This window comes from Scleropages formosus, chromosome 1, assembly GCF_900964775.1.
Source record: "Scleropages formosus chromosome 1, fSclFor1.1, whole genome shotgun sequence".
Lineage (NCBI taxonomy): Eukaryota > Metazoa > Chordata > Actinopteri > Osteoglossiformes > Osteoglossidae > Scleropages > Scleropages formosus.
The window spans coordinates 41,871,289-41,894,632 of NC_041806.1; the positions used below are offsets into that span (position 1 = coordinate 41,871,289).

Genomic DNA, 23,344 nt, shown 5'->3' on the forward strand with positions numbered 1-23,344 from the left:
GGAGTTGTCTCCAAAATTCCTCCGCGGCACTATGTTAAAAGCAGTTGGCAGTCAGAACAGAGTCAGTGAAAGAGACAGGGTAGTCATGGCAACTGCACGCAGCTCTCACCTTTGCCATCCCTATGGCTCTCTGCGGAGCAATGTTTCAAAGCCTCCGCTCACCTGTGAACCATCACAAACAGGTGATAAACCACCATTAGTGCGCCATTAGCACTTGACGAGTGCATATGAAGTAATATTTTATAAAATGTATGGACATTTCTGTCTGTGGTAAATGACTCATCTTACAATTAAATCGTTTCTTGATTTTTCTTTTAAATATTCACACTGTTCGTGACTTTCCCGCTTAGTAGCTTGATAAAATTATACATACATACATACACACACAAGCGGTTCAGAAAATGTATGTATGATAAAATCATAAACAGACAAAATAAGAAAAATGTTTTGCGTTGGCAAATTTTAAAAAAATGCACTGTTTCAAGGATTCATCTTTTGCAGTAACTTGTTTTTCTTGATATCTGTAATACATAGAAGGAATATATAGGGATATATTTGGAGTTCTACGTTCAAGAAATGTGGTAAATCGTTTTTGGCTTTGTTACAGTTTAAGGTATCCACATTGTCTTTTCCCTGAGAACAAAAACATTTGGTTAACACCGAAGCTGAACCCGAACCCCTCTTTTCCTTTGTCACTCCCAGGGGCGGCAGTGATTTCCTTGTACGCCCCCCCATACCCCCACGCAGACGCACGCACGCAGACTGATGCGCACAGCACGTCCTCCGTGACTCTCACCCGGGAGTTGTCCGCTGCCGACAGCTTCCCTCCGCGCATCGTTGCCAATCTCACCTCCCCTTTCCGCCCAGGAACCGCAGGGTCCGCCGGGGGTCCGCTGACCCGTTGAGCTCATCTGGAGGCTCGCTCAACAACCATGAGCCGCCGTGCAGCTGCAGGTCCGTTTCCTGAGCCGTAGTTATCGATCACACTCACGACACAGGGGGACCAGGGCACAGAGGCTGGGGACACGCAGACTTGGAGGTCAACCACCCTCCAGCTAGTTAACACCGGTCTCAGTCTGCGTGTCCACTGATGGGTTGGAAGTGCGTGCACATTTGCAAGTGTGTAACCCCTCTTCTCCAACCATATCCCGTCAGTGCGGTCCAGGAGTCGGACTACTTGGAACACACACCGTCTGCTGTCATTACTACCACTTAGACCCTCAAAAAAAAAGCTGTACGTTTCTCACTTGGAATTACTTCAGCAGCTGGCTAATTCCCACCCTCAAGGTCATGAACAGCTTCTTGCTGCATCTGCCAGAACAGCAATCGTGGGAGAACACTGCAGCAAAAGGAGGCCTTGGCAGCTGTAGGCGCAGCTCCCCACCACAAAACAATCGTCTCACTGAAACCATCCAAGTAATTGACAAAAATCATGATTGTTACATGACTTCTGTATATAAATTGTAAACAGCGAGGACTATATTTCACTTGAAAAATCCAGATCAAGTTTGTCGCATCACATTTTAAATTCACCAACTCTTTGCAGAGAACTGCTGTAGTTCTGGTGAATAACACACACACACACACACACACATTTTCAGAACCGCTTGTCCCCTACGGGGTCGCGGGGAACTGGAGCCTACCCGGCAACACAGGGCATAGGCCGGAGGGGGAGGGGACGCACCCAGGACGGGACGCCAGTCCGTCGCAAGGCACCCCAAGCGGGACTCGAACCCCAGACGCATGGGAGAGCAGGACCCGGTCCAACCTACTGCACCACCGTGCCCCCTCTGATGAATAACATTATTAATAGATTCTAGGAGGGTGGAAGTATGTTCCTCATCCAAACCCTGTTTGAAGGATCAGTCACCTCTTTGTTGATCTTCCACAATGGAATGTTTCTCATCGTGTCTATATTTCTTAGTATTGCAGTGAGCTTCAATGACACAAAGTATTCCAACACCCAAATACTTTGCTTATTCAAGGTAATCACGTTACCATGCAAATTTGTCCCTGGTGACCTAATTACCCAGACTAATAGAGGGGTATATTTTATTCAGAAGAACAAGGAATTAGAAATTAAACTGCAGGCACATCATAACATGCTGGTAAGGCTTGTCTGCTCCAGAGCTCATGCCACTTCTACAGAGAACATGCTATTTCACACAACTGTGGCCAAAAAATTGGCACCCATGTAAAATTTTCAAATGATGCAACATTTATTCCTGAAAACTGAAATTTAAAATTAAAAAATCTTTCCGGTATCCACATAGGCATTTCTTTGGTTTGAAGTGGAATGAAATAAAAAAACCAGAATAATTCACTAAATCCTAGCTTGTTCCACAAGAAATACTAAAGTAATGCAGAGAATATTATTGACACCTTTTACGCTCATACAGAAATAATTAGATTCCAAGTAAATGATTCTCCTTTACTCTGGAATTGAACCTACCTCTGGTGAGTTGCAGATGCCTGCAATATAAAATTCACTCATTCAACCAGTTTGAATAACGCAAAGAACTCCTCCTCTTCTTTTGTGTTACTTTGTGTAGCACAGTGAGTGTGGAGAAAAGAAAGAAAACCTAAAGAGATGTCTATGGAGGTCAGGTATAAGATTGTAGCCAAGCACGGACCTTGATGTTCTAGTTTCCACCATAGATAATGCTGTCAAGATGTTTAATGCTGGCATTTTAGCCAACGTCCCTGTATACGCCTGCAAGAGAACACTTCAAAGATTGCACAAGACGATTGTTTGAATGGTGGAGAAAGCACCTTGATCAACTGCAACACACGTTCAAGCTGACCTTCAGACACAATGTATGACAGTTTCACTTCGTACCATCCATCACCAACTTGGTGAAAGGGGGTAATCAGAATCTGATTTATTTCGCCAAGTATGTACATACATACATTGAATTTGGCTTTGGTTCCCAATGGCTCATAGTGTAGACCAAAAAAACATACGCAGAAATAAACATAGATACATACAACAAGTGCAGGGATGGTAAGCAATAAATAATGAGGGAGGAGATATGGCAGGAAAAGCAAGAGGGCCCCGCTGCTCAGAGAGAGACATAAGAAAGCCCAATCACAATTTGCCAAAACACACCTTAACATGCCTAAATCCTTCTGGGAGAATGTCCTCAGGAGAGATGAGACCAAAATAAAGCTTTTTGGTAAAACTCACCATCTCTATAGTTACAGAAAATGAAAAGAAGCCTTCAAAGAAAAGAACACCTTCTCTGCAGTAAAACATGGATGAAATTCAGGGATATTTTGGGGGTTGCTTCACTGTCTCTGGGAGTCGCACTGGACCGGAATGTGAGGAAGGCATCATGAAATCAGGAGAATATCGAGGTGTTTTGGAGCATAATGTTATACCCAGTGTCTGAAAACTAGATGTCCATGAAAGGTTATGGCTCTTCAAACACAGTAATGACCCCAACACACTTCCAAAAACACCCAGGAATGGCTCAAGACAAAAGGCTGGACTGTTCTGAAGTGGCCAGCAATGAGTTGAGATTTAAATGCCATTGAAAACTAGTGGACAAATCGGGGGAAAAAGCAGTTAGGAGGATGCACCCTACAAATCGGGGATAACTAGAACACTGGAAGATTGGGCAAAAGCATGGAGTGCACAGATGTAGGAAGTTCATCTATGGCTTCGTTGCAGGTGTTTTAACCAAAGAGTGTGCTACCAAAGACTAAGTCTGCTCTGTCAATAAATTGGTTTGTCAAAGCCATTTGCTTTTATGTTCCGATTTAAAAGGATATATTAAGTTCTCGAAAACAGCTTCTATAATGTAAACGGTGAAAGTACTGGGGAGCGCAAATATTTTGATCAATTCCATCTTATTTTTGACGAAATTGAGTTAACTAAAAAAATGCAAAGTACCAGTATTTTTTGGCTACAACTATAATGGCACTACAACAATGCTGGTGTGTGTATGAAGGAAGGAGCCTTGAATAACAGGATCTCAGCTGGGTGGATCCACAACCTTGTTTAGGTCTGATGCTCAGCTCTCATTATGAGGAAGCCTGCAGCAACCAAAGGAGGTACCCAGACCTCTTCTGAATCTGACATGTCTTCACAAGATGCCATGATTCCCTCTCCTTTTCTCCCCCCAGTCAGAGGTTTCATCACACTGGATTCCATCCAGGACCAAGAGCATAAATACGACTGTGCTCGAACAGACAGGCAAATCTGGCACCCGTCAAAGGAGATCAACTGCCAATATTCCCAAATGTGTGAACAGAATTCTTATTCGATTAGATCAAAAGCAGTTCATTCCTCCGCTCCCAGAATGCACCTGGCCACTTCAAGGAGGCACCGTGAACCTTCACTTCCCCCCCGAACCGGTGGCGTCCTTCTCCCGACCAGGCCGACCCGATTCGTTGCCGACTACGCAGCACAATATACAGATTTGCAAGCCTTTAATGTGTGGAAAAATCATTAATGCGCCTGCTTCACAGACCTAGGATGACATCTGCTCTCCACAGAGATTATTTGTAGGGTGCGGAAAGGCGAGAGATGCTTGGATGAAGACCACTGAGCTTTAATGTGCTGCCAGGAAGAGAATGCGTTGCAGTATGACTCACACAAGTCTGCTGGAGGCATGGCAGCGGTCAGCCCCGTGAGCAGCACGCACAGATAAGGTATACGTACATGCCGCACACACGGATTCGGGCGCGCAGTCGCATACAAGCACGGCAACTGCTGTGTTCATATTCAACATATTTCTGTCAACCGAGCTATTAATATGATGATGTAGCGGAGCCGAGGGTGATTATGTGACAGCAGAGCACCGGTTTCACGTTTGCAATGCTACCCTTTAACCTCTGACAGACTAGCCATGCTGCTGTAATGTGGGGGAAAAAGCAGCATGCGATATGTGTTGAGAGCAACTGGAATAGCACCCATCTTGGGGCCTTGGCGCAGGAACACATTCTGGGCTTTTGACACACCATCCTTGCTATAACTGAGAAACATACACAGCAGGGTACGATGACATTGGAAACACGCTGCTTTAATGTTTCACATTAAATAACAAAGGATGGAAATAACGTCTTTAGAAAATCAGAACCAAAGTGTAAAAGAAAGGCAGAATGTTGAGATGCTGTAAGCAGGTCACCGGCACCAAACCAAGTGGGGTGGGGGGGGGGGGATATACATGTCAGATTACCAGGTCATCAAAGGATGGAAATTTGCATAAAAAACAACACAAGAGGAATGCATAGCAGGTCAACACGTACGCCTGATGCTTTCAGTGTTATGAGTACGAGAGACATTCCGTGAAATGAAGAGCTACAGACAGCAACATAAAGGGAGGGGAAATGTCTTTGCACAATGAATGTTATGTGTGAAGCTTCAGGTGCATCACAATATTTAATGAAGGAATGTACCCATCCAATAATGCTTATTACATTATTTCGCTGCTTTCCATTAAAATCTTCCATCAGCAAGAGCGCAACAACTTAAGGATAAGATCACTGGGCCGAGTCCTCAACTCCTCAACAAATATGTTGCGAGACCCGCGTAGACGGATGTATTCGTTGTTCTTTCTTAAGCTGATGCCATATGGGCGATGATGTCCGCAGGTAAGTTAGAAAAGGTGAAGTGAAAATAAATAAATAAAAAAAAAAAAAACAAGCTCATCATAAGGTAATTAACCTTTAATAAGATCAAACAAAGCCAGTTAAAGTGAGAGGAACTTTCTTACAACGTATCTAAAGGAACCTGAATCTAAACTGGCAACTTCAACATTAAATAATTCAAACGGTCCCTAACATGATGGAAAAGAAAAAAAACAAAACAAAAGAAACACTTTTTCTGAGAAGAGGTGGCGTCTAGAGCTTTAAAACATCCATCTTCCTGGGAAGAGAGGTTATGGAGCGTTGCCGGGGCCCGGGGTGTAAAACAGTTCACTGCGCGAAGGGCTGCCCCCGCCACCGCAGCGCTGTACACGCTACCGCCGCGCCCGACTCCGGAGACCCTCCCCACGTAACGCGTTACGGTATGGCTCGGTTGGGTCTCTTTGGAGGAGGAGGAGGCATCAGCTCGCTGTCGGGATCCGCCGGGTGCTTGCGGGGCTGTCCTTGGGTCCCCAGGCGGTCGAGGAACTCAAAGAGGACCTCCTTGGTGACCGGCTGCTGGATGCTGTTGCACACAGCTGCGGAGGTGGAGGGGGTGGAGGGGACGGAGGGGACGAGAGACCACAGGAAATTAACACACACGATGACAGAGGCCCGACTTCCTTAGGCAGCAGATCTGAGGCGGGGCCCAATTCGGGACAAGCTCACGTCCCAAGTCTTTCTGTTACGGGGACAACGGGAGGAAATCATCAAGATCATTCCCGCAACGCTCTGTTCCGATCGTCGCGACGGCAACTGATCCGAACGCCGAACGAAAACATAACGCGCGCGTGACGAGACTATAAACGACAGAGTGAACAGCGTGAATGTATAATTGCCGGCGACGCTTAATTTCAGCACACATTTCCCCGCAGGTGTAAGCGCAATTGTGTGCGGATAAACAGCGCTCCGAGTCACAGCAGCGCACACCACCGTTAAACAAATGTGACAATAAAATACGCTTCGGGCGGAAGCGCTGGCGCGTCCGCTGCAGAAAACGCAGCGCCGAGACTTCGAAAATCCTTCCCCCGGGGTATATGCGCATCGGAGAATTATGAATGAGAAATGAGTAACTTTATGAAAGCACTTTCAATAAAAGCGGTAAGAACTTTGTACTTTGTCTGAAAAATATCTCGCACATAAGCACTTAAAATTCCAACCGGATTTAATTCCGTCTGGCCGAGACCGGCGCTGTGACGGAAAGGTTATCGGAATTTACTCTTCCGATACAAAATTGGAAAATACAAAAAATAATGAGGTTGAAGCTGGCAATAAAGACTATAGTCCAAACTCATTTCACCACTTCCACATTTCTATTTTCCTCTCTTTGCGGACACGCGCGCACACACCCCATAGGTGCTAGAGAGAAGACGCATGCGGAGGGCCCTTACCCATAGCCGTGTCATAGGAGTTTGGGAAGCTTTTGTCAACCCTCTGCCTCATGAAAGCCCAGCCTTCTTCAGCGACGTACGTGCACTCGATGATCTTGTTGTCGTACTGCTTCAGATCCCTCGTAGCCTGTGCGGGTCGGCGGGAGTTTATGCACACAAAGACGGAGGGACACGCAAATTACACACGCAGGTGAGCAAAGAAGAAGAATTAATCACACACACGGGGAGCGGAGACCGATAAATTATTACTCTCTCAAGGACGTGGACGAGGACTGTTTACACAAACAAAAGTTGGGAGGTAAGGATGGGCGGCTACACGCACGATGATGGGTAAAAAGAATAGTTTACACGCAGGTACAGATTTGCCAAAGGACTGGATTTGGACCACGAGAGCCGCATTCTCCCACAGACAGGTCGGGTGACAGTGGGACCGACGCAATTTCACAGCAGCAGAGCGTCATCGTCACCCGCAAACTACGCCCTGCCCATCTGGCCGAAGTAGCGGGACACATTCAAGCTCGAGATGCTGGTTGAAACCCACATCTGATGCCGAGGGTCTCCTTCCGAAAGCGTGCAGACCACCACCGTGCTCTTTCGGAGCAAAGTTGGTGCTCCTCCAGCTCCGAAGCATCGCAGCAAACGACGACTAACTGACAACACGCGGCTGGATGGAGCAGGAGTAATTTCTGCCACTGCTGTGTCCCATTCAAAGGACACACACGACGCGTTGCGCCACCGAGACACACGCACTACAGCATCGGCTCCAAGACTTCTTGTTAAAGGTAATCATCCCAAACACTAAGACACAGCAAATACTCAAACACGTAAGTACAAAAGCAGCTAATGGGTTACAATAAGTATTTTTCATACCATCATTAAGATTATTATTGTTGTTATTAATAGTAATATATCTTACATTATTGATCCATTCGTATAGCTGGAGATTTTTTTTCCTGGAGCAACTGGTTCTACATCAAAGTCGAAGGTATTGCAACAGGAGTGGGATTCAAGCCTGGGTCCTTCAAGTGCAAGGCAGTGCCTCTAACCAGTATGCCACCTGCTGCCCATGTTAATTCACACCAGTGACTGGCTACTGATTTCTGTCTCCGGGGTTTATTTCTCTAACTACAGGAGAAAGGCAGAGAAGAGATTATTTGTTCTCCCATTTTTTGCTTATTTCCCCTCCTTGACGTGAACCAAAAAGTACACAGCAGAAACAGGCACTTAGAAAACTTCCCCCAAACACTGAGAGCAGCACAAGGATAAATCTGAAGCAGAAACACAGCAACCATCTGCAGGTGCGTGGAGCCTGAGAGGTTTGTTTAAGAACTGCTGCGTCTTGTGAAACAATGCTTCGGCAGCATTATAAAAATACCCTCCATTATATCCCATCACCGGTGAGAGGCAATATGCAAAGGCACGGAATCAAATATCCCTCAACCCTGTTAATCTAGCTCTTTCCGCTTCTCCGGCTGGCAGACTCCTGTCTTGGAACGGCGTTGTGGTTTTGGGGTACGCTGTCAGGCACCTGGATCTCTTTTCTTTTTAAATTAGAGAAGGGAGGGCAATGCTGAGCTGAAATGCATCTCCTCAAACATGCGGTCACCTTGGTGCCGAGGGGAAGGGAAACGGGTCGGAAGGGTTCGAACCCCGCGCCGGAAGCCCAGCCAACCATTTCCCACACAGTGAATGGATCGAAGGGATTGGTTTTAAATCGTCGACTCCATAACTCAGGCAAATTCACCAGCAGGAAGCATAACAATTCATTAAGGGGTACCAAAGGTCACCGGTTCGAGAGCAGCGGGACCTCAATATTAAACATTGCAAAATGCCTGGCTGTGTAAACTGTATGCCATCATGTTCATATTGGACAAAATCACCTGCTAAATAATTCAGCGTATAAAAGAGGGGAAAGTGGATATATTAATTCTGTACGTTACCTCTCCAAAGGGCCTTTTCACGGTCTCGCTTGCGCCTAATAGCGAAACCCTGCTGCGACAAACCGCCCCGTGCGAAGAGAGGGAATCACACACAGGATAATGCATTCCTCATCTGCTTTCATCACAACAGGCCAAGACACATTCTTTGCTTCACCTGGATATGTAAAAGGGAGATTTACTTCCATTAAGAGGATGGAGAAGGCTCTGGAGTCTGTTTTTGCAGTGACTGAAGAAATCATCAGGGCAGTAGAGACTGCAGGGAAGGTCTGATCTTGTCATCTGGGATAGCGCATTAGGCATACCACCTGGCTAAGGCCATCACCGGCCATCAAAGTCCCATGAGTCACCAGATCACGTAGAGAAAGACAGGTGGACATCACCGGGTTCCCAAAAACACTTTCAATTTTCATTAATCTAAATAGATGTAATTTATTTGGATTTATTTCATTTGGTTTGAGTTCCTGCTTTGCAGTCTAAGGTCCTGGGTTTAATTCCCTGCTCTAGTACACTTAATCAAGGTACTTACAACGATATCCAACAATAAAAATAGCCCAGCTGTATAAATGCGTAAATAACTCTTAATGGGTACATAATTCTAAGTCCCTTGGCATACAAACATAAAAGTATATGCTCATTTTGAGAAAGGTGCCACATCAATAAATAAATGGACTAAACATAGACAAGACTTGAGCTAAGCTGCTCCGAGAGCTTCTCGGCATCGTCGCAGTCGTCCACGCTGGCTGCAGGTTCAACAAAGGCAGTGCTGTTTCAGTTAGCGATCCAAAAATTTGCAGAAGAGTCCAAGTGGGTTCCTACCCATGTCAAAACTTTAGCAGGCAGTCCCAACACCTTGTCAGGCACGAACCGTTACCCCGCAGAGCAGAAGTCATACAACTGCCCATTATGACCACTCAACCTCATCTTCCTGAAACCGTCTTCACCAAATTCAGTAAACGTTCACCTATCATTTTTAATGATCTTCTTTGCAAATAAGCACACGACTGTCAGGATTCGAGCAGCCATTTTCGATACGGAATTGCTGACAATTACACCACAGCGGACGTATAAATCACGCTCGATATGACGCCAGTGCTTTAATAGGTATTCCGATAGCTCTTGCGTTCTGATGTCAACACAAAGTCAATGTGTACTCATTAAAGATTTACGATGATTGAAATTCACGATTCCCACCCTCCTCCATGCTGTACGCAGAAGGAATAACTTGGACAAAGAAAAAAAAAAAAACGTGAAGATGGTGTAAAGTGGATATGCTAGGCATTCGATGAGAGCTGTTACAAAAATAAAAACACCATAAAATAAAAATAAGCAGGGGCACAGAATGCCACGCGCACGTGCGCAAGCATACACACGCAACCACTCGCACACGGGCGAAACAAAAGTGCTGTGAACTTTCGGCGCTCAGAGTAAAATGATTTAAAAAAAAAAAAGAAAAAGAAAAAACTATATACTGCGAGACAACCGCGCACTGAGGTTTGTGGCAGTGACCAAAGTATATATCCCTTTTCATGGTCACCAGAGATGTCATTTAAATACCTTTTGGGAAAAATAAAACATCTTTGTCAAAAAAGCATCCTGGCAACAGGACTATGGAAAGGATGTGCTGGTGCTCTTCAGCACACCAGGCAGACACTCCTCCTTCTGGTTCCAGGTAAGTCATCATGCACTCAGGCTGAACTTAGTCAACGTGTTAAAACCAGCCCATTGAGACACAGCGGGACAAAAAAAAAAAAAAAAAGTGCCGCCCAATACGTTTTCTAACACTTTGTTATAAAATCTGTGTCCGTTTCCGAAGAAGAGGGAAAACTAATTCACAGATCTCTGTACGTCCCTACGGTCCACTTCTAAATGAGAGATGGAGAATTCAGCGCGGCGAAGAGCGTTTCACAAATACCGAGTAATCTCGGACACGTCTTTCCCCTCCACGCTAAATGTGTCAAACTGCGTGGTGATGCCGAGATGCGGCTTTCTAAAACCGGCTCGGTGAGAGGATGAAAGGCCGCATCCTACAAGTGACTCACTCGCTCATTTGCATGAAGGAACCTCATTTCCCAGGCACCCCTGACTAGGCTTAAAAACCGAGGCCTGATTAGCGGCTCCTCCGTCCGAATTGCCTCGCGCGCGACGCCTGAAATGTGCATTTAATGAGACCTCTTTCAAAAGGCCTTGCTGGCTGATACCTGCCTCGTAACAACTGGCATGGTGAGTCTGCTCTGTGACAGAGGGCGAGTTCGGCGTGACAAATCAGAACAATGAGTCTCGCAGACGGCCAAGAGGCTCTCCGGAGAAAAGGAGCTGCCTACATCACCGGATTCCCCTTTAGTAGTTGCGCAGGGAGTCGGAGCGAACGGTTTCAAAGACGGCTAAAAGACGGCCGAGTTCCGCTCACTAATAACACGAACCAATAGAGATGGAAAAAGAACATTAAACAGACTGTCCATATTAAATACAATGAAATATTTATACTTCTAACACAGTTTCGTGGCTTTACCTTATGCATTGATCTGTATCGAAGCAGCGGAAGTTTGAGCAATGTTCATCAAAGTCCATAAGCCGCCCAACATTAAACCCATATTTGGTTTGCTTTAAAAATGATGGTACACTGAATTAATGTGCCATGGGAAGAGATTTGTGCAATTCTGTAAAAGATGCTTCAATAAAGATAAAGCTAGGGCAATAAAGGCAAGCAAGGCTGCTTCGACGACTCCCTGCGAAATGGGATGTGTCTGAGGTCGGGGGCCATCTGACGCGTGCAGACTCACCTTCATCTGAGCAAAGGGGCGGTCGTAGCCGCCGACATACAGCAGCCCTACCGTCTTCGTGAGCAACCTGCAAAAGCAAAACACACCGGTGAGCGTGGCAGTGGGCACTGTGACACATGCAAAGCCTCCCCCCCCAAATAAAAACCAAATAGGAGAAAAAAGCGAGCATTTCGGATTAAATGAAAAGCTTTACTCTAATGTTCGCGGTTTTTCATCTGGCCGTTTTCTTCCTTGTATCAGAGGAAGGGTGATAAAATTGCCTATAAGCAGCCCCTTGTTCTTTTTCACTCAGTCACTGGAGCTCAGAGTCAGGGAATAGAGATAAAGAAAACAGTTCAAAACAGGGACCAAAAACCTGTTAAATGCGGCATCTTCAAAATCTGCTTTTTTTGGTCATTGTTCTTTTTGTTTGCTTGCTTGCTTTCGGTAGATAACACCCACATGGGCCGTGCAGCACAGCCGAATCAGTGCAACATGAAAAGCTGTAGGGCACAGGACGCCGCCAAAGAGGCTACTCGACCGTCCCGGATCCACGCAGCTGCACCGTGACTCCGTCTGTGGATATTTATGGAAAGCTGGCCGCTCTCCGCTCTTCCTCCGGCGTGTCCGAGACCCGGGCAGCCGGCTTCCCGTTTCCTCGCTGCGTTAATTGAAAAGGGTGAAGCAGAAAGGGAGGAAATAAGAGGTTCGGGTTCATCTTGACACGTCGGGAAGCGCGGACTTTGAGCGTCATCACGCGCGGTCAAATTTGGATCCATGGCGTGTTTTGGGAACACGAAAGAGCTCTTCACCCCTCCAACTCAAGGGCTCGCTGGGTAGTCATTAAGGCGTGGCTTCCTTTCACGACTGCTGCCTGCCTAATAACCAGGAATGACAGGAACCAGCATCCTAAATTAACTGTTCTTCAACAGACTAATAGACACAAATCCAGCAATGGATGGAAAGTCAGGCAGGAGTGCGGATATAGAGATAAGTCAGATAATAAGTTAACTTTTTCATTTCGAGCTTCATCTCAGTTGATAACTGCAGGTCAGCGTCATGATTTCAGCAATGAAACGCATCTGTATATTTTCTAACGTCACCAAAATTGTAATTTTTTTCAGTTTTAAGATGTGACCGGAAGACCGAATGATTTCACAGCCTTTAAGGCTCCATGGTGACATTCCGGATGCGTTTCTCGATTGTCTGAAAATATTCGAGCGTGCCACTCACGATTTTGGAAACGTGGTGCTGGACGTCACTGCGATGTTCCATGGTGAGCCGTTGCTGTTATTTTGAGCTGTGCTCCAAGGGCACTTTTCATGCTCTGTTTGGTGAGCAGACCATTTTGTTTGTGGTTGTCACTGGTCGATGCCGGTGAACCAAGGTGTGAAAGATATGTGTAGAGAGTGCTGGACGGTATCAACCTCGCTGCTGGCAAGACTCCCACTGTGAGGAAACTGGCTGTACTCTTATATCATATATATCAGTACAAGCCATGCAGCTATATGAGCCAGAATTTGTGCCTATGTATGTATGCTTGCGTTGTTGAAATTGATCTTTTTCGATCCGAGGGTCCTTGAAGTTTCAATAACGAGACAAATTAAAGTGTGAAAAGTTTATTACAGATCTCACCAGATATTATCTGTCACAGGTTCAAGTTCCACCGCAGCATTTCCATATTCCTCAAACCTGCCTTATCTCCTTGTACCAGACAGAGAGACCTTCCAAGGCTTTCTTCACCTAATCCAAATTAAGTGGAATTTACCAGCAGCAGAGACACTTTGTTCCAGAACATCTACAGCAGGCCATATCACAGGCACAGAAGGAAAACCATATAAAGATGAATACCATATGGTCAAAAATATAATAAAGAGCAATCGGGGATTAAATGTAAAAGACATACTTAGAAATATCCTATTTACTGTGTGCATACACACACACCAGCATGTTTTTGTGTGGTTTTGTTACCATCTCAAGACTACTTAAACTCTCAAACGGAGGTCTTCTGAAATCCCCTTCAATAACACTACGATGTGTTACACTACACTATGACTAAGACTAAACTGGCCAGATTTCCTACCATCATACAGAAGAGATGCCTGAAATTTGGCTTTTTGACTATGAACTTGATACTCTGTTATTAACTAATTACTTTGTCAAGTGAAATCTGCTAACTTATTGCCCATGCACTAGAATTTTTAGTATTTTCCTTATCTGCATAAGCTCCAACGAACAACACTTGGATGTGTCTGCAAATCCTTTCTTTCTGAAAGGTGAGAACTTATTTAGATTGAACAAAAACATCCTAGTACAAATGTGACACTTGCACAACTACATACTTTCATTACTCAAATGCAACTCTCAGCACAGACTCTTAGGGTCCTATGTTAAGTCAAGCCTTGCTGGTAGATGAATAAGCTACGTTTATTATAAAGCTTTGTAGGCTAAAAAATTCTCAGTGTCTTTAGGGATCCTCACAATGATTTGGTAGCCTCTGGAAATGGGTCTCAAGGGGCATATGACATATAAAAATAAGAGGCTTTAAAGATGATCGTTGAATTGCAAATGCAGGGCATTGGAGGAACACTAACCTACCTCACTTTCCAGAGGACAAACGCACAGTGACTCGAAAAGAACTCCAAGGAACTGCTTATGATTGGAAAACCGCGGTTAAAATATGCACCTCAGGACAGCAAAGCAAAAATCAAGAAAATATGTTTGAACTTGACGAGAGCAGCACGAAGGGGCCACCTACAGAATTACCAATAAACAGCTTGCGCTTGGATGGGAAAATCCTGAGCGCAGTTCCCTCATTGTGCCAGAAGCAGTCGAGCTACAAACAGTCGGGACCCTGCCAGGTTGCTGAGCCGTAGAAAAGTGTGCCTGGTTTGTTTTCATAGGCGAAATATTAATTCGAGACACCACCTGAACAGAAACCAGAACAAACGGCATGAGAATTTGCGTTGTTTTCCAGAAACACACAGCAGCTGCAGCAGGTGACCGGATGGACAATAGCGGTGTGGCCGCAAGTTCGTTGCCACTGGCCAGGGAATTGCACATATTCTCATGTGTCTCCTCCAGAAAAACATTTGAGAAGAGAAAAAAAAAAAAACAGAAATAGAGATTGCTAACAGACAATTGTTTGTACCTGAAACTCAAAAGGAAAATGTGGTTGGCAACACAACCCCAACGTTTCAGCACGGTTTTTTCCTGTGGGCAACCCTGAGGCTACACGCAACATCCAGATGGCAGAAGAGCGACCTCCCCGTCGCAACTGACCAGTTCACCAAAACTGAAGTGACCACAATCCCTGAGTGCCACCACAGAACTTCTTTCCAGGTAGACAGAAGCAGAGTCATGCAAGTGTTTGTTTTTTCGTGGCACAGATACAAATATAAGAAAGGAAACCTGCTTGTTGCAACTAGGTATTAAAAAATATATATATTATTTGCAAACTATATGAAAATTTACAATTTACTATTTCCAATTGTTTTCACATTTCTCCTCCTTTGGGAAATAATAAACTAGCCTAGCACTGAAATTAATGTACTGAATAGCATGTGAACGCAAAATGTTATATAACCGTATTTCATTTCCAGTGTATTTTGGCTTTACCTAAAATAAAATGCACTCAATCTCCACTATGCTGGAAACAGACAGGGGGAGGGAAGAGCATGAGAAATCTCTGAACTGAAGGCCAAGGCCACCGGCTCTGGTCTTAACCCTTCACATTTGCTGTATTTTAAGCTAACGCGTACGATGCCAAAAACCACACAAAGGAACTCGATGTGTGGTCGACGCGTTTTGAAAAAGCAAATGTTCTGCCACATACAAATCACGTCTCTTCTGCTACTGAAATACTCAGGCTGCAGATAACGAGCCATGTAGACACAAACTGTACTAGACTGAAAACCTGCAGCACAGGCATTCATCTCCATCCCAGGTTCTTTTGTCACTACAGGAACAAATCCAAGGTTAACATCTTAATACCTTTTCAGCGATACGTGGTCTTGTGAGGCCATCGCCTTGGCAGCCACCTCAGGCACTCAGTGCAAGAAACATGAGTGCACACACCCTCAGAGTAGCTTTTCATTTCACTTTAGAAGCAGTAAAAAAATAGAGGAGGGAAAGACGAGGGGAAGAACATATCCCGCCGCTTTGCATGAAGGTGTGGCACAACCCGTGCAGGCAAACCTTTCAGCAATTACGTCTAGTCGGAAGATGGGTTGGGTGAAAGATTTCCCAAGTAACGTTTTCGTGTTATAAACTTGCTGCCCTTGATTTTAAGTGTTTTAGCTAATGTGGTTCTATGATGGATTATGTCTTAATGACGCGACCATTCGGAGGTCAATGCAGGAACCGGTTAATTAGCCGCTGCATTATCAAAAACAGAATATCACAGATCTTCTTCCATCTCGTAACTCACTCATCCCAATCTAATGAGTCATATCAGACTTTCTGGAAAAGAGCGTTCGCGCACACAGGAGGCCAGCTGGAGGTAATATGTGCTTGCATTTGGGGCAGTGCAGAGGTCAAGTGCAGGGAGCTCTGACCTACAGGGGTGACAGCAGCAGTGGGGCTGTGGCTTGCGGCACAATTAAGGGGGGACGAGGGGTGGCACAACTAGCCTCCTTATAGCGGCGAGCCGATAATGTAGCGGTTGGGCTACTGCCTTTGGATCCAAAGGTCGCAGGTTCGATCCCCACCTCTGGCTGTAGTAACCTTGAGCAAGGTACTTACCCTAAATTGCTCCAGTAAAAAAAATTACCCAGCTGTATGAATGGGTAAATAGTTGTAATTTCGTAACTGTGATAATAATTGTAACCTTAACACTGTAAGTCGCTTTGGAGAAAAGTGTCAGCTAAATGAATAAACGTAAATGTATAGCGCAAGGTGAGATGGGAAAATGTTGAGTACAGAAGCAGTAAGGCCACTCCCCACATCTTTGTCATCGCCAAGCACCCACACTTACACCCACGATGAGTCGAACATGTCCACCTGCTGCTTGCGGTAGAACGGACCTGGCATTCGATGCCTAAGAAACGGGGCTGCTGTGGGTCAGCAAGTGAAACTGTCAGCTCTGACCATCACAGGCGGAGCAACAGTCAAAAAGACAGCTACTAAAAGGGGGCGGAGTCATTGCTGTTGCCCTGTGTTACCCTGCAACTAAGGAAAAATATAGTATAGAATGCCAGTCAAAGGCTGTGCTAGGCCAAGGTTCCCACAAATCTAGTTCATGCATAATTTATTACTGGAAATAAATAAATTGAGATGATCAATTAAATTCCTAAAGCACAAGAACAAGCTATAACTGAACAATGTTTTATTCATGAAGGACACCTATTATATCCAGTTCAATTTTTTTTGCAGCATAATATAAAAAAGCTATTCAGTGCATAGCTTATGTAACCAACGTAATTTATAAAATGTTTTTCAAAAGTGATGGAAAAAGATAACTTTTAAAAGGCAGAAAATGTTATAGTTACAGAAAATTTAGGAAAATGTAATAGGTATACAGTACATCTGTTCAGGTGGGGCTGCGCAGCAGCGGAGACCTACCCCTCTCCTCCAATTCGGGCGATCTTCAGACGGAAGTCCACAGAGTTGTGACTGGGTGGCTTCCATTTAAGGATGTCATCGCATCTTCCTGGCCGGTATTTCTGTGGAGACATGGTGAGAGGAGTCAGTGCATAACCCGATGACATACAGAGCAGGGACATGCCTACATATCTCCTAGCATGCCACTGGAAGGGTATGCCAAGAAGATGACTGCACAGCAACTATGCACTGAGTTCGCAGTTCTGTCTCTCCATTCTCTGAAAGGTCGTCACTAATGCTACACACCATTTCACGAAAAGTGGATGGCATTAATACTACCTCCTGCCCATGTAATAAGGTACAATCGTGAAGTTAAAATGTAATGTGGAAAATTTATGATGAAAACCAGAGAGACTTCATGTGGGATTCATACTGGTGTGTTCAGTGTGCGAAAATACAACTCTAAAGCCAGTTTCAATAATCCTGTCTGCTCCACTGTGAAGATGCAACTTTCAAGGATCCGGTACAAAGGTAAAAGATAACTCTAAAGGATTCAGACTCAATTCTCACATGGTAGTTGTGCCAAAAAAGGTATATAAACTAAACTAATTTACATTCCTCATTTAAACACAAATGTGTGAAGTTACACCTGCTGAAAAAGAACAGAATTTGATTATAGTTTCTTAAATGCTGCTTATATTTTTTTCCCCCCTCAATAAAAACTTTCACATAAAGGGTTTTACACATGACCTGGAACAGCTTACCCAAGGCTACCTTTCAATCAAACCTTGGAACAGGACGGATAGAAAAACTTACATCTACACTTATTCATTTAGCAGATGCTTTTTTCCAAAGCGAGGAACATCTCATAGAAAATACAAAAACAATACAAACGTCAGCAGGAAGAGTTACTAAGATGCAGAGTCATGATTTCTTAAGTACAGTTAGTTTACCTTGCACCATATGACCTAATGTACATCACACGAGTAGCTGCATAAAATTTTTCTAAAAATGTATTATTAAACATTTACATTAGACAAGTAGCTGCGTGAAAGTTTATCCATTATTCAACAGTTATGATCTCAAAGTTACAGAGCATGAACATTTATAGATTACATGAACTTAGATCATGGGAGACGCGAGTCTGGAAGAAGTGAACTTGCCTGCTGTAGGGTGTCATACCTTCACAACTCGGAATTGTCGAGTCATACCATCTACAAGCTAACAACCACAGGATCATCGATCCCGTTAAAGGGACATCATCTTGTTTTCCTTTTAAAGATAAATAAAAATGACACTCTATCCTCTAGTGCTGGTTTTGTTTATATCCCTTGCAATGTACTAATCTGACCTGAGCAAGATATATGGCCTCTGAGAGTCGTGTTACAAGGGGAATTAACTGTTTCTGACACATTTTCTTTACAGACCTGGACTAACACTTCAACCTTGCCGAGAACTGGGTCTAGTTCGGTGCTGGCTGGATTTGGCACAAAAAAAAGAGCTGTGACAGTTTAGAGATGTCTGAAATGTTGTAATACCATTGTTTAAATTCCTTCACTAAAGTCAAACAGCAAAAACCAATACGAAGACTGCGCAGTTAAAATTATCATCAATAAAGGTGGTAAAAGTCTTGACAATGCCAAACGAATAATACACAAGTTACTTCAAAATAAAATTTAAAAAAAAAAAAAAAAATGGAAGGAGTGGAGCACATGTCCAAAAGAGTGAATGACAAAAACAGTTTCTAAACTCAAGGAAATATTCCCAAAGTCCCATTAGCGCAATGAAAAATCTCCAGAGTGCGGTGGTGAAAATATCAAGCGGAACAATCTGCAGGAGTCAATCGAGAAAAATACAGCGGCTCTGCTGCAAGGTGTAAGCCCCTCACCAGCAGCAAGAACAGACGGTGCAGATTGGAATTTGCAAAGAAGTACTGGGGTAAGCCTCAGGAGTTCTGGAACCAGATTTTGTGGACAGATGAGACCAAAATAAATATCTATAAAAGTGATGGAAAAGCTGAAACGGATTCCGTCGTATGCGTACTGATCCACTTTAGAAGCTAAGAACCTGTTCACCAAGCACTTAAAGGCTACTCCAAAGGTTTCCACGAGACATGCAGACATATATTGGCTTTCACAAGTTCATAAATATTAGCCTAACGGTCAGATTGCAAGACAAAGTTACACAGCAGTTACAGACGAACACTGAAGGTTACCAGCTGAAATTCCATGAATGCCCCTGTTATAGCACCCCCGAATAGCGTCGGCAAAATACCAAGCTATTCAGCAAAATCCACCATCAAGGGTAATACAGCGGTTCCGTTCCTGCTGCGAGAAGACGTGATTCCCACCCACTTGTCTGCAAACAGATATTTGAGCTCTTGGTTTTGACCTTCCCGTGACAATGGCACTTCTCGGGCCACAGACCCTTTGATTAGATCCCGCTGGGGGGTCTCCGTCAGGCAGACCCGTCCAGCGGTGGGGCCGAGAGCCCCTGCGGAGGTCCTGCTTTGCTGCGGAGCGGCATCGATCTCTGTGCGTTGCCAAAAGACCACCCTGGCCCACCATCACCCGGACAACGATCACTGTGCAAAGAATAATCACAGTACATAGTTTTCCAAACAAAAAAAAAAAATAGCTTTTAAGTTTTATTTTATTGAGATAAAAATGCCTGAAAGGAAGAGAAAAACAATCCCTACTGTGGCTTCACATTAAAATACCAAATTTTATTGAACAATTTGCTACTGGTTTCAGTAGTGGGTGGAAATGCTAAATTATTTCCATCGGTTAGGCTGAAAATCTTCATAGCAAATGGCCCCCCTGTGAGAACCAATTTAAAACTGTCTTGCTGATTATCATCACTGGTACCGGTACTAATGTACAAAAAAGGGAAGCTTTGGCGAATAAGCTCTTAATAAATATATGTAAACTCAGGTCCAGTAATTAAAATCGTAACCTTGCAATAAGATTTACACGCGCGTTTACGATTAAATATTTGCAAGAGGCAGTTCTCGACAATTTCCTTGAGAGAGTGCAGAGCCCCCATCGTCCTTTGTGTTGTGCCGTGCGTGGGTGGCACTTTTGACATTATTTTAAATTACTGCCAGGTGTCACAATAGGCATTCAGGGGAATCTGCAACAAGAACCCTTTATTGGCAGGGTGCTGCCGCTTTCACCTCCCCGCTCGACATCGCTCTCGCCAAGAGGTGCGCACACAGTATGTTCTTCGGTACAGACACTCATACAGGCGACAGACAGGAGCGGGGGGATCTGCTGATGGCCTTGGCTCTGGTTAAAACTGGCAATGAATGCTTTGAGAGAGGGGCATGCTGGGAGCTCCGTCACTCTGCTGCCAGGGACCGGGGCTGGATGGAGGCATTAACTACCTCCCTGCACGGGGAGAGCAGCAGAACTTCTTCCCTCTACACAAGGACAGCGAGCAGAACCAGATGGGCCTACGGTACCAAACCAGGTGACCCCCTCGGCCTGTGGAGGGCAGCATTCCGAAGTCGAGCTACGGAATACAACGGGGCTGGCAATGAAACAGGCGCGGCGCTCCCTAATTCTAGGTCTTGGGGCCAACTTTGGAATGACAGACAGAAGCGTTTGATTGCTGGGTTTTGTCATTTTAATTAATCTATCAAAGCGTCAACAGCTTGCCTACGAGAGGCTGTCCCCACAGCTGCTCATTAAACCAAGAGGCAGCATTCTTTTAAAAAAAAAAAAAAAAAAAACTGCATGGCAAATACCTCAGCCAATTTAGCATGTATGTTAAATTAGTCCAACCAATAAAATAATATATATATATTTATTTATACATATATAGCCAACCCAATACAAAGTTCACTTACCTTATCAAAAACCTTACCAATTACCATGCAAAGCATAAAGAATCCCAGCAGCAAAGCTTTTCTAGTTCTGTCTTTGCAGGAGTTTCACAATAATCAAAACCTCTTCCTGCATAATAATTTGTTTCTGTTATTATCAGAAGAGTGTCAAATTTATCTTCGAGCAATGTCTTTTCATTTATCAGAATGAGGACATGTAAATTAAAGAGTATACTGGAGTTGCCATGACACCCCATCTCTTCATCACCGCGAGCGTAAGGGTGGACGAGGACCATGTTGTGCGAAACGATCGGGCTGCGATGACTTATGAGAGTCACTTACGGCAGGTAGTACCAAAAGCACAGCTGTTAGTTCTTCAGTTTCACAAAAGCAGATGAACAATGTCGTGTAGCACCATGGTTACATGACAATGGCAGTCAAAATTCTTCTTCTGGTAATGCAGGACTATGTACTGGAAGCTGTGTTCATGTTTTGAGTGTGTGTGCGCACGCGCGCACATCTGAAGGACCTGCCTCTCAAAACAACTGATAAGATTCATCTTAGTTGAGAGGCATACACAAAACAGTTCAAACCGGAAGAAGCGGCAAAACAAATTCAAGAGCAACAAAAATGACCTTCAGCATTCTCTTGTCGTCTGCCACATCTGTCATGCTTGGTGACAACATCAGCATTTTGTTCTGTCGAGTAAAGACAAACATGAAAAGATTACAAAACAAATGGAAGAATTCTAGGAAAAATTCTGCATGCAGCTGAGGTACTAAAATATAATTTGAATAATTTCTTCTGCCATCTACTTTATAGGGGTGAGGTTGTAGGTGGTTCGGGCACAGCGGTGAAGGAGAACGTTCATCATCATTAACCTACTTTGCACCGGGGCCCTCCAGCACTGCTGCTGGGATTCAGATCTGCATGTCATGCCATGGGGGTGAGCTTCAGAGTGTGCTCTCTCTTTTGACCGTCACTGGCAAAGGCCCTTGCCCACCATCATTCACCCACTCTACTTTAAGTAGCGTGGCTTGGGGGAAGAAAAGAAAGCTAGATGCAGAATACCGTGTTTGACTTAATGCCCCACTGACACACCTCACCTAATTAACATTCAGGCAATATCTCATTTGCAAGGTAATGTTCATCATCAGTGATCAAATGGCTTTAACAAGACCCTAAGTTTTATTCCTGTGCGATGTGGAAAGAGTTCGACTGAGGCTCGGACTATAGGAGAAAGCACTGCTCATTCAGACTGTATTAAATACATGCTCTACTTGTGTTTGCAACAGGCCATAAATGTTTTCATCAACCTGGAGAGAAGCTTGGTGAAGTAACTGAGAAGAAACAAGCTGGTGAATAAAGTACTACACCGAACACCACTCATCCAATAAACAACAATAGTAAATTTATCCTGGCCAAAGCTTTTCCATTTCAACAGGCGCGTAGACACAGGAGAAGACCACAAAAGAACTTACTCTGTCTGTTCTATTATCCTGCCAAAAAGTGTCAAAAATCATATCAAGGTTCAGGTGGCTCAATTGAAAAATGGTTACAGTTAACATAAGATTATTTTAATATACTGCTGGTTCAAGTCCCAGGCACTATATTCTGCAATGTATTTTTTTTTTATTCAACAGTGATGGTATTCATCTGTACTCCAACGCAAGATAATGAGAATTTGCTCAATAAAGTGTCGTGTCCAGACCTCAAAGCCATCTTGTCTTCGCCACTTAATAACAGAAAATCAGTCTGTGTGCAAACAGTCCTACGCAGGGACCGCCGCGAATCACCCTAATGCATCGTATCTTCTTCCCGTTCACGAGTAAGAGAGCTGCATGGAATGGGGCGTGGGGCAAGAGAGTCGTGCGCTTGCAAAGTCAGCCGCGCTATACGGGGGCACCATCTGGAACGTGTGCCGATTTGCAGGCCCACCATCTGCAACCGCCGACATGCTGTTCCGTGATTAATCTTCATCGTGTCTTTTGTTTTCCTCCTTGTTGTCTCCGGGAAGAAACAAAGACACGGGCCCTTCCTTGTCGACTAAAAGGGCCTTGGTCACAGCACGTTGTGGTCTGCTTATTCTTTTTCATGTCCATTTGCTTTAAAAAAATCATAAGCATCTCCCACCCTGACTCAGTCAGAAGCCTGTCTGTGACTTGCATCGTTCTGGAGTGAAAGAAAAGAGAACTGGACAAATTTTGACAGACATCTATGTCTTGAAGGAATCGACTTCATCTTCCATCTCCCCCT

At 44.4% G+C, this 23,344-nt stretch overlaps 1 protein-coding gene across 1 annotated transcript in view; it reads right to left on the bottom strand.

The window, feature by feature from the left end:
* Positions 1–4,930: 4,930 nt before the first annotated feature.
* The window catches only part of rngtt (RNA guanylyltransferase and 5'-phosphatase), a 66,421-nt gene continuing 48,007 nt past the window's right edge, over positions 4,931–23,344 (bottom strand). Inside the window, exons 13-16 of the mRNA XM_018743782.2 lie at positions 17,284–17,384; positions 11,743–11,809; positions 7,023–7,149; positions 4,931–6,170 (exon numbers count right to left, since the gene is read on the bottom strand). Of these exons, the coding sequence (XP_018599298.1) occupies positions 6,010–6,170; positions 7,023–7,149; positions 11,743–11,809; positions 17,284–17,384 (456 nt within the window). The 3' untranslated portion in view covers positions 4,931–6,009. The remainder of the gene's footprint in view (positions 6,171–7,022; positions 7,150–11,742; positions 11,810–17,283; positions 17,385–23,344) is intronic.